General features: G+C 36.4%; 1 protein-coding gene across 11 annotated transcripts in view; it reads right to left on the reverse strand.

Moving 5' to 3' along the window:
• Window positions 1–12,591, reverse strand: part of NAALADL2 (N-acetylated alpha-linked acidic dipeptidase like 2) — a 412,338-nt gene that overhangs the window by 100,639 nt on the left and 299,108 nt on the right. For all 11 annotated transcript variants that reach the window (XM_072933148.1, XM_072933147.1, XM_072933146.1 and 8 more), the window contains 2 exons: window positions 7,740–7,883; window positions 273–365 (listed from right to left, as the gene is read on the reverse strand). In XM_072933148.1, coding sequence (XP_072789249.1) covers window positions 273–365; window positions 7,740–7,883 — 237 coding nt within the window. The remainder of the gene's footprint in view (window positions 1–272; window positions 366–7,739; window positions 7,884–12,591) is intronic.

The raw sequence follows: 12,591 nt of genomic DNA on the forward strand, positions 1-12,591 counted from the left end.
TTGGTACAAACTACTGATACTCTCTGTGGTCCATGTGCAACACCTGCTGCTTGTGTAAAAATACACTTTTTGTAACTACAATATCCCCTTCAGATCATTCTCAGTTTAAACCTCACATATTCTGTCTTGTCATGAATCACAAAATGAGTACAAAAGTCTTTTTCTTTCCTCTCTATTAGTGAATTATCTGGCAAAATAGGATCCTGATCCCAGCTATGACTCCCACCTACCATGAAACAAAAAATCAATACAAATGACAAAGGGATACTTACCAGGAAACACAGCTCCTTTTAGATATCCAATGACATTAGAAATTGTCCTGTAAGTTGTGACAGACTGAATGTTCAGACTGATTGTTTTTTTTCCTGTTAAAAGATGAAAAAAAAAAAAAAAGTTGAACTTATTTACCCAGCCAAGAAACATATGGGCTGAAGACATAAATTCCACATACATTTAAAAAAAAAAGAATTTAAAATGAGGTTAAAAAAAACCCCCAACCTGAATAGGAACCAGAGATTAAACACGAAATATGACATTATTTTCTTAGACCTATTTTAGCAGCATGATTCTAAGATGGAATCTCAAAAGAGATCTCTACCCCTTGAATTAAAAGATCATTGAATTCACACAAAAATTGCTGCCAGAATACAACGGAAAAATAAAATTTATAAGAGTAGGATTTACATGAGTCTGTGATAACAAAATTTTCCTTAAACTTCATAGGTTTTTCTCACCTAATCCTTCACCTAGGTCAATCTATCAATAACATTCAAAACATTATATCTGGTTTATATTACATTTTGCTCTGGAGAAAAGCCCCTGTGCTAAATCAGATGGGAGCAGTCAGCCCTTCCCACAGCTTTGCCAGCCCAGCCTTTGGTGATGCTCTTGTGAACCCTGGCCAACAGAGCCAGGGTTTTTGGCTTAGCTGGCAGCAGATGAGGAAATGGTGCAAATACAAAGGCAGAACTATTTGAAAAGCTGCTAAAATGTAAGGAACTTGCCAGTACTGCCAATTGAGACTGTAGCACAGAATAAAGCCAGAGCAGAGCAAATATCTGAGTTAAAAGAATGTGGGGCACAGTAACTACAAGAGTTCCTGCAGTTTGGGACAGTGGAAACCAAACAAACAACCATGGGGAGCTGCTGACACCTTCCAAATGTTTCACTGGCATGAAACCAGACTGTGTGAACATCCAGCTCATCTGAAATGTCATAGCTTCCATCCAAGAGAAATGAAAATGTCTTAAACTGCTTGAACTCCAAAAGCAGCAGCAGTGTGGCAATCAGCAGTGGCTGCCCCCAGACCTGCAGGGGATTCTCCTCCATCCCTGAATGCTCCACCCCTGCAGCAGAACTGTGCTTGAAGCATCTCTGGGACAGAATTCCTCCCATGGAATATCCCAGCTGCCACAGACCACAATTAAAATAATCCACAGGTCATTTTGCTCTCTATGTGCCAGGCCATTCTCCTCCCATGGATCTATTTCTAACAGTTTCTGCCCAGGTTTTGTCTCCTCAGGTGGACAGAATTATGTCGTGAAACACAAACAACACATGCTTACTGTTCGTCAGGGCTCATTTACTGGTTCATATGGTAAATTTACTTCAAAATGTTCTTAAAATCAAATACAACGTATTTTAATTCACTAGTCTTCATTGGTATTTATAAAAAAGCAAGTGAACTGCTAGTGTTTGTTTAAGAAATTAATTAACAATAGTTATTCTATTTTTAATTCAGACAAAACCTCTTCAGTTATCAACACATGTGTCTTCTCTATGACAATTCTGGTTTTGCTTGAAGAAACCAGTAAGGAAACTGCAAACCAAGCAGTAAATTAAAAATAAACCCTGGCACATGACTTTGCAACAATCGGTCCCAGAATGTTAATATTTTGATTTTTATCACGTAATTATCTTTGCTCTTCTAATGTAAGTTACTGTATTTTTAAATTATTATTAATGCCATGTAAATGAACTGTTTGTTCAATAAATCCACAGATATTATTTTAGAATTCAAAAAAATCATTTAAAAAATAGTCCAAAGGATTCCCAAAGACCAAAGGGTCTTTTTAAAAGAAGTGAAAACAGCTCAAACCATCTATGTTGATTAAGCAGCTTAAATTTAACTTAAACTATGTAAGTTACTTCTTGCTGCTGTTTCTCACCTACAACCATTCTAGAGCTAATTTACTCTTTTTTTTTTTTTTTGAGAGACATTTTAAAGTCAAAAACTGATTTCCTTTCCTTTTCCTACAACACTTCAGATGTTTGTTCCTTTAGGCCCTTCTCAGACAAAAAGAAGATAAATCCTTTTGAAGACAACTGACTTCACTGTTTTTCCTTAATCAACATCAGCTATCCAACCTCTAACTGACAATAAAGACACAGAAAATTAACTTCTGGCAATACCCATACTCTCAAATCAGATACTCGAGTTAATAGTCATGTAACACAGTAGTCAGCTTGAAGTGACTTGGGCTTAAAGGCTTAGAACACCAGATGAAAAGGCTGAAACTGCTCTGGAGTATACAGCAGGAGCAAAATTTAATCCTCTCTAAACAGTTCTGACCGCAAACCTCTTGTCCTAACGCTGTATTTTCAGAATCTTGACAAATCTCTCCTTTTTTTTTTTTCCCATATCTCCTCTGGAAAGCTATGAGGAGACTTTACCTTAAAAATATTCAGGATACACTGTCTTTATGTAAGCTAAAAGCTACTTCTGGGATAAAAGACCACAAACATCTTTACTGGGTTTTTAAAGTTTATTTCTTGCCTGACCTGGAACTTTTACATTGTCTCATACCAAATGATTACCTTCTCCTCTAACATGTACATAGTTATTTTTGGAAATCCATGCCTATTTTTCCTCTCATTTGATGGAAAACTTTAGTATTTTGGTTCTGAAAAACCTATTTACAGTAGTTATGTTGAAAGAACATGAGTTAGGCTTGTTTCCATTTTCTTTTTTTTTTTTGTTGTTTCTTTTTTGTTTTTTAGCTTTTAACGTCATCCCAAGCTCATGCATAGAGGAGTATAAGCCTCAGTCTCATTTTCAAACATGTTGGTTAAATTCCCTATCATCAGACATGCCTAGAATAAAGTCCTTTCAGGAGGCTCTAAACTAGGATGGCCTAATGTGATACAGAATAAATGTGTCACAGTCAACATCAAAGAGAGTTGAAAATGCTTCAGATGGTGGAGTTAAATTTCATAACCTCACACTACTTTCATTCTTTTCCTGCTTTATAGTAATCAAAAGCAAAGCATCACACAGGAAAACACTGGTGCAGAACAGAATTCTGAAAATATATCTTGATCATTTGCAATTCTGGTAAAAAACTCATTCCTCAAGGCTTCAGTTGGGAGTAGAGGGAAGATACATTAAAAAATGCTTCACACTGTTCATGCTTAATTCTTCTCATGAACTTCTGTTTAAAAAAGGAACAGAATTTAAAGTGATCATGAAAAGAAAATCTGAGGGTATTGGTTTTAAAAGCCTGTAAGTTTTCATATACAGGATGTCTGAATTAGATCAGAGCTCCCTATTTAACTTGTTCTTCATTCAAATGCCAGTAAGAGACATCTGCAGAACTTTGTTATATTTCTGCTGTTATGTACAATGACTCCAGATTTGGTAGATACAGAAACATGCACTGCCACACAATCTGCTGGCATCTTTCTCTATTTGCTTCCTTGGATTCATGTTTAGCATAGTCCCAATACCCAGAAATTATGGTATTGTTTGCATATTGATATTACAGTGTGAGATGTCCCAGCCACAGTTTATTAAATATGGGAGTCTTTATTTTCTCTGACAGGTAGCAAACTATGAAGGAGAAACACATATAATATTATCACAAGGCTGTAGTTTAACAGGAGGAGATATTCACTTTATCACTCCATGCCCTTCCTCTGACTGAAAAGAAGACAGGCTTGATTTGCAGTAGTGCAGCACTTGGCAGAGAATTTTATTTATCTTGGATGAGCATCGTATAATATGGAAAGTAACAGACTCTTCCAATTATTCCTTTCGTATAATTAATGATTCAAATTTCACATGATCAGAGTTGACTATAAACTTAGTATAATGAACATATGACACATGGAACTAGATAAAATAGATGTTCAAAGTCTCATAAAAATTCATTGTGTTGTGCTACAAACCTTTCCAGTAACAGTCAGTTCTGGTTATCTGTTCCACTCACCCATTTTGTCAGAGGAGGTGGATTTGTTTGCAGCCTACAACAGAGCTCTGCACTGCAGTCACTGTGATGATTCACTATTGATCAGTGACTGTATTTTGTAGACTAAGAAAAGGTTACAAAAGATCAAAAGATTCTACCTAGAAAAGCATTTTGATCTGAGTAATTTTACTGTCTGCAGCAGAATGCTGGGAGTCTTTGTACACTTGGCTTTATTATTCACACAGTGTTTGATATCATTCAAGTTACTTAAACTACTCATGCATTGGCTTTATAATTTTAAAATATAAAAGAAATTACACCTACTGCACAAGAAAAGGCATTAGGAGGTGCTAAGAAGTGGGATGTTTAAATGAGATCACTTGCATTTACACTTCCTACCAATTCAGCTGCCATACTAGGTCACACCAAGTGACCATCCAGCCCTCACCTCCAAGAGTGACCAGCAACATAAATGTGGAGAAGAATGGAAGAACAGGATGAGCCACAGAGCAGGAGGATGCCCCAGACACCTGGAGACTGATCACTACTGAAATCCTGGAATTGTCTCACCTCCTCTCTTCTCAGACATTACTCAGGTCGAGTATAAAACTGACACTTGAAACCAAAGGGAAAGATTACACACATAACACTGATGTGTTTAAATAGCAGGGTTCCAGGATTTCCATTGAAACCAAAGTAGGTCGTCATTAGTGTCAAAAACACTTTGTAAATTAATTGCCATTAGCTAGATTCACATTAAATACTCAAGAGTTTAATTGAAAAAGGGTAATTTGTGCATTACTGCAATCTCCCAAATAGTGGGAAACTTAACAACAACAAAGGCAGTTCACTGTACACAGCAAGACTTCCTTCATTTATGTTTATAGGAGAGCTTTAGTTTTACAACAACCTTCACAATGTTCTAGCAAATATCCTAGTGAGATTTTGTAAAAAAAAAGAGGAAGCTTCTAAAGTTTACAGTCTCTCTATAGAAGTTCAGTCTGAAATTCCTTCTAATTGCCAATCTTTGGGAAAAAGTTCACGGGAGCACAGAATTTCAGATTAATGAGAATTAACAATAATGTACCATACCAAACAAAAAGCAAATCTAATTACTGAGTTCATCTAACACCAAATTAACAGCTGACTTCAATTCCCACTATTTGCTTTATAGGTCCTGAGCACTCAATCTGTGTGGGATGTTTGCCTTCATCCTCCCACTCCCTCTGCCACATTTTGTCTCTTGAAAACTGCAAGGCTAAGGGAAAAAAGCAGCAATGTGAGAAAACTATATATAAATGTTTAATAGTTACTGATGAATCTGCTGTTCAGCTTTTTGAAACATAATGATGAGAGAATGATGATCATTTTATCCTAACAAATTTCAAGCCAACCAATCATCTGAATTGCTCATTCACCTCTTTTGACAGATAAGTGATGAGTGCTACGTCAGAAGTGAAATCTCTCTCTTAAGCTTCTTCAAATCAACAGGAAGACTGCAAATTCAACCTTTGCTCTTTCCTAATGCATTGCTATCCTCAGCATTATCTCCTTAGCTATTACTAGTATGAAACAGTTATACACCATTTCTTATCATGAGACCAGGCTTTTATCTCTTCCATTAAGGATGCTACTGCACAACAGCATGCTCTGTGCTCCAGAACATCAACAGCTTCACCACCACTTCAAGGAAAAATATATTATAATACATTACAGAATTATACAGGGCTTCTTATTATAGTCCCTATTTTCTTAATAAATTAGGACTTTTTAAAAAAATCTCCCATGGATTACTGTGGTTCAAAAGCTTTACATGAAATCACACAAAGCTGTTGTGTTCACCCAGAGTAAACCAGACATGGACTGGCTCTCACTATATTGCTGGCTTGGAATATTCTCTCTTTCCAGAAATTCTCCTCTCACAGAATTCCTGTCTTCCCACAGAAATAAAACAGACATGCCACACCTGTCACAGAAAAAGAAGAATAAGCCCTTTAGGGTGATTCTGTCCTGCAGCCTCCAGAAAAAGCTTTTTGAGAAACAGACATTGTGCAGCCTTTTACCTTTCTAAAATGAGTGTCATTTTCCAGCCCAAATTCAGGCTTTGCTCCAGGCACTTCAGCTGTTGAAAATTCCTTAAATACTAACAAGCTTCATGTAGCTATCTGGAATGGCTAAGCACTTGTTCCTTCCAAAATGGCCTTTTCCCCTTTTCTACTGGTTGCGGGGACAATAATAAAATTAAAAGTTTATTTAAAAAAAAATCTAGTCAGCCATGCATGGAGAACAACTGTCCTGCCTAACCACAAAAGTTTAAGCAATGAACATGAGGTCTTCTGACTTCCTTTTTAGTATGTATAGCTACAAATGCTAACACAAGTCGTAAAATTAATCAACCTTTTTTATAACTTGTTGTATTGTACTCCAATTCCACAATAACGTTCCAAAAGCAATAAACAAGGGATACAGCACATGATACTACATTGGTTGCCCTTAAAATTTGTTCATACTGTTATCATCACTGTGTGCAGCAAGCACAGGATACAGTGGCTAAATTAATTTGCCTCCTACCTTCCAAGACCACAGTTTCAAATAAATTCATTTAAATGGGAATAATAATGAAATAAACCTTTTTTTTTTCTGGTGAAAGATGGACAGGTACAAAAAGAAACTGAAGACTGTTTACTGAAGAATAACTGTTTAAACATGTACCTCATCTAAAATGTTCTCTGGAAGATGTTCTTTTGATGAAACACTGTGCTGGAAGACTGTAGTCTTACTTTTTTTTAACCCTTCTCCTATCATAAATAAGTCTTTTCAAGCACTAATCTGTTTGACTTTGCTAATGGCATTATTTCTAGGGAAATACTATGAATGCATTCATCTGGCTCTACTCAAGGTATTTTGTTCTTCTTGTGATGCCTGTTTTCCTGGTGAAAACTGGGAGAAAAAGCTGCCTGAGGGTTCAGGTAACAATACACTATTTATTGTACAGCATACACAAATTAAGGAACACAGAGACATATTTAGAATTTAAGTGCTATTATTCCAGAAACAGAAAAAAAACACACATAATAATATAGTTTCTGATGCCTTAATGTTAAAACAACATTACTAAGAGTAAAAGGCATATACAAATTAAGGAACACAGAGATATATTTAGAATTTAAGTGTTATTATTCCAGAAACAGAAAAAAATACACAGAATAATGTAGTTACTGATGCCTTAATGTTAAAATAACATTACTAAGGCCTAACAAAACATACTGCAGCACTAACAATCCTCTCTAGTGTTGGCATCTACACAGAGGAGACTCTAAGTCCATATTAAAAATTAGTGTTCAATGCCTTCTACTCTTTTTTTTTAAACCACAACTTCCATCTATCAGATTTTAGGAGCATAATTTTTAGACTGTTCATAGCCTCTTCTAAAAGGTATCTAAGCAAAACACACCCATAATCAGCTAAACCTTTCAGCTGTATAGCTGTAGAAAGTGGATTTGGAGTCTGAGAGGAACATCCCACAGGTGAAGTGTGTTGGAAAAGCATTACCTGCAGCTGGCAGTTGGAGGGGTGTACACCTCTCTTTTTGGGCAGTGTCCTCAGGGAGGGAAACAAGTTTTCTGGCAAGCAGAGCAGAAATTGGTTGTACCAACAGCGTTGTGAGGTTCAGTCGATTCTGCCTGTAGCTTCCATCTTAAATGACAGAAAGGGAAGAGCAATTTAGTAAATGAAAATTAGATTTCTCTCCTTCATAAACTGAGCACAAAAATGCACATTTCTACCACACAACTTAAAACAACTGATTTAGATAAGCAGCTGTTGTTTTGTGCTTATAATACTGAAAAAAAAAAGCTTCTTCAAGAACATCTACTACAAAATTGCATGTACATATTATGGTATCTTGGCAATAGTTCCACAAAAAACTGTTAAATGAGTCTGAGCAGATATTAGACTGTGAATTAAACACAACAAATTAAATTGGTGTGTAGCTAAAGAAATCAATGAAGAATGGAAATACTGATCAGCAATAACTTTGAAATTCAAGTAAAAACTGAACAGCTGAAGGAGGTCTGGAATAAGAAGAGAATAAACAGACACACTGCGACGAGAAAGGTATGATCAGAAAGCATCAGAACACTTCATTTATAGCTGAAACACCTTAAGCAGATATAGCACAAACCTCTCAATATCAGCAGTTTCATGCAAATATTTAAATCTCCCTTTGACTGAAAAAAAAGTGAGCTTGCATACACATGCCTAACACTTGACCGCAGAAAGGTTTCTGATGAGATAATGAGATATTTTGGGAGACCAACTGACAGAACTGTGGGGGAAAAATAAAAACCTAACCTGGCACACAGAAATGCTCTGAGACACTTCAGGAATAATCAGCTATTTTCCTCAGCTATTTCAGCTGGCCCAATATGGGGACCATCTCTTCCCATGGAAAGCAGGAACGCTCCTGGCAGAGGAAAGCCCAGCACAGAAAAGGACGGGAGGTTGATATAACCCGGGGCAGGACACAGCTCTGACACAACCTGCAAAACAAACACTGCATTTCCTGTCAACATTGAGTTCTCTACTACCCAAAAGCATCCTTTAAATTCCGTGGGACTGCAGGAACAAAGGGAGGAAGCTATCAGCAATCAGCAGCACCTTTCAAATAAATTTCGATTAAACTACTATCAGTTGTTACTGAACCACAGTATAAAGAAAAAAAGAAATCTAGACACATTAATCTTATTTTTTAATTTTGTTCTAGAAACTCCTGAATTTTTTTATGGTACACCTTTAATCCTAATGTAAAAATTGGCCAAAACGGTATCATTTAATTATGGAAAAACAAAAGGTGTTGTTCACCTGTAATACTCAGTGGCAAGGTGCTCAGTGTTCAGTTTGAAAGAATCAGACAAATTTTTAGGTGGAAAGGAAAAGCTGGTTCAAAATATAATTTAAAAAAAAAGAAAAGCTTTGTCTCATAAAAGTTGGTCTGGGTTCAAAATCTCTTGAAATTGTCACTTCAATAAAGTGATGGCAAAATCAGTTTGGTCAAGTTTTGAGAGTCTGTTTCTGCACTTAAAAAGAATCCTAAAAAGTCCATCAGAGATGTGCAATTGAGACATTATTTTCTTTCCAGTGTTTGTCAATCTGCAGACTGTATTACAGGGGAATGAAGCTCAAATCATTTCAGATGAGAAAAATCTCTCTCTAGTTACTCACAACTTGAGCTTCATACTTGAATAACCTGTGAAAGATACACTTTCAAGAGCAACTTACTGGAGAAACCCCTCTGTATTTAAAAATGAATCATTTCACAATAGAAGATGGAATTCAAAGGATGTGAGAAAAAGGAAAAAGAATCTATAGAAAGGCAGATTTAAGTTATCTGGGCAGATATATTTAGAAGAAAAACTTTCTAATAGGAGGAATACATAAAGACTTGCCTAGGCAGGTGATAAAATCTCTTAAACTGAAATCTTTCTAGAGAAAAGTGTAAGCAAACATCTGTCAGGAATGATGCAGATATGGCTGATGCCCTCCCTGAGGGAAGGTGCACTCAGTGACCTCCTGACATCTTTTCCAGATGTAAATTCCATAAAATTCTCCAGTAACTAAACTTGATGAACTACTAACAGAAAAAAAAAAACACTATTGAAATTCATATTTAAAAATGCTTGAAAAAAAATCGCATAGAGTTCCTTCCCCTCTGCCAGGCATTTATGAATTGAAGAAGGCTGAGGAAAGCAATGTGCATCATGACCAGATTTCAAAAGTGACTATCCAAGACCAATGCACATTTAAACCTGGAGATTTCCAGGGCTGCTACTTAAAGCTTAATCATTCAGGTTTTAAATACTCATGGGCTTGGTGCTGTAGTGACAGTGAAACAGTGCAGTGTAACTTCAGAAAGAAACAAAACACATTGAAAGAACTCAGGGATTATTGCTGGCACTTTCTCTGCTGGATGCCAAACCCTTCAGCATCTGTGGGAACAACAAATGCTTCAAGGATAATTTAAATTTGACATTTTGAATGTAATGAAATTTAGTTTTACAGCATGAAACTCTTCCAAGAAGCAGAATTCCTTCTTCTCTGCAAGTCTAACAATGTAACTGTGCCAGGCCCAGAACTACTATTAATTTCAGAAAGTCCCTGGAGAACTTACTGGAAAGTGAGGAGGAAAATACACTAATCAATTATTAAGTTAATTTTAGGAGCACAAAAATGAGGCAATCTTTAGAAAGTTTCTGCACAGAAAACAAGGCTTGAATTTCTACTTCTGCTGTGACTGTGGTTCATGTTTTCTTTTTAAATGCAAGCATAAACCTTGACCACCTGGGACACACTCCCCCAGCCCAGCATTTCACAGTGCTCCACCCCTGAACTTACTGGTACTGACAACATGCTCTGGCATTTCTGAATTTAATAGTAATGCTAGTGCACCATACCCCACTCAGTTCTGAACAAAAGTACAATTTAATCATCATTTCAGTGACTTTTTTTGAAGACTGAAAAATCAAAGAGTTAGTCACAATGTCATACCTCTCTAGCCCAAAGATATTGTTCACCCACAGCTTCCTCAGTATTATGCGAATAGTCTTTTATTTGCATTTCTCTGAGAAGTTTTGTGCTATATGAATCAACTTTCTGTTCATTTTTGTTTAAATTCCATATTCAAAGGAATATTGGCTAGAAAACTGTACCTCATCAATATGTGTTTATTCAAGGCACCTTCTGCCAGGATCAGATAAAACAAAAAGTTATCTAAAACTGTCTAAAAAGCTTACTGACAGAATTCATCAAAATAATTCCTTCTATGACCTAAAACAGTGTTTTAATGATGTTCCCCCAAAAATACAGACAGAAAAAAGTAGTACGACTGAACACCAAGCAATAATTGTACATACCCACGTCTTTGACTTTCTGCTGCATTAATAATACAGCAGTATTAGTTTTGAAATATCTGAAGTGAATGGCTCATTAATTTTTCACCTTAAGCTTAATAGAAATTTGACAAACAGTTTTATGCTGAAAATAGACACTCCGAGCAGGACTTCACAGCACCTGATGGGAATAAATTAGAGTATAAAGGACAGAATAGCATGCATTTGGTCAAATAAGATGGTTTTGGCACTCAGTTCCTGAAGTGAATAGTTAGTGTAATGCATTCCTGTGAAAGAGGCATTTTTACATTTATTCATTCCCAGTGCACATTCTGCACTGTCCTTTGTCAGCACTTGATCTTGAATTAAGCATGACAAACCCAAAGATGTATAAACTGACATGTCATAGACATTTATGTTTTTGTGCTTTTAACTTTTAACCCAGCTTCCCCCCGCCTCCTTTGCTGGTAATGTTCAACAGCTGTTAGCTCCCACTGGTTATCCTGCAGTCAGTCACAGTGATCTGTTTCTATTTCCCTGGAAAATCAGGTTATCTGTGGTTCTTCTGGCTTTTATCTAACCGAAGACAGACGCTTCAAGTTTTGCAGCACCTACAACAGGAAGGCTCTGGGTACTGAACTCACACCACCACTGCTCATCACTGCAATTTTGATAAGCAGCAGCTACTTGATTAAATCTTCAGCTACAGCAGCCTACAATGCTGTCCCCATGTCCATTTTTAAGACAAATTCTTCAAAAAATCAGCCTTCAATTAAGCCTACACATCCCATTTACCCTCTGCTAGAAAATGCACCCACCTGCTACACCTCACAAAGTCACTGACATGTTCTTTTGCCTTCCTAAATTTTCTCTTTGAACAAAGAAACTCATTCTAGCTGTTATTTCTTGCTGGAAGTGGATACAGTCAGAATATTGATCCAGAAAAACTGGTGGTGTTCTGCAAGTAGTTATGAACAGGAAATTTTGGGAAAGCACTCCTCAACTGCTCACCGAAGTCATATAAAGGTTTTTTTCTGTATATTAAGTCAAACAGAGACCTTTTCCTCTATCAAAAATGGTGCTGAACACTCCAAGGTGTTTAAAATAGAAGTAAGAATGAATTTTATTCATGCCAAGGAGAAGACCATAACTTCAGACTTTCAAATATCAGCAAGGAAAAGCAAAAAAATAACTGGCACAGAAAAAAGCTAGCCAAGAGGAGCAGAACCTGGAGCAGGTGTCTACAGAGTAGAATTGGTAACAAGCAGTTTCCTGCTATGTCTTTATTCACTTCTCTATGAATTATCCACTAGAATTGCAATATGGCATGTATGCCAGTTTTGAAGTGCTTTGCTTCACTAGGCACTGGTAGAAATATGAAATATGGAGGAAGAGGAAAACATTTGCTTCTCTTTTGTAAAAAAAAAAAAAACCAAAAAAAACCAAACCAAAAAAAAACAAAACAAAACAAAACAAAACAAAACAAAAAAAAACCAAAAAAAAAACTTTGAAATTCT

Source organism: Taeniopygia guttata, chromosome 9 (assembly GCF_048771995.1).
Source record: "Taeniopygia guttata chromosome 9, bTaeGut7.mat, whole genome shotgun sequence".
Lineage (NCBI taxonomy): Eukaryota > Metazoa > Chordata > Aves > Passeriformes > Estrildidae > Taeniopygia > Taeniopygia guttata.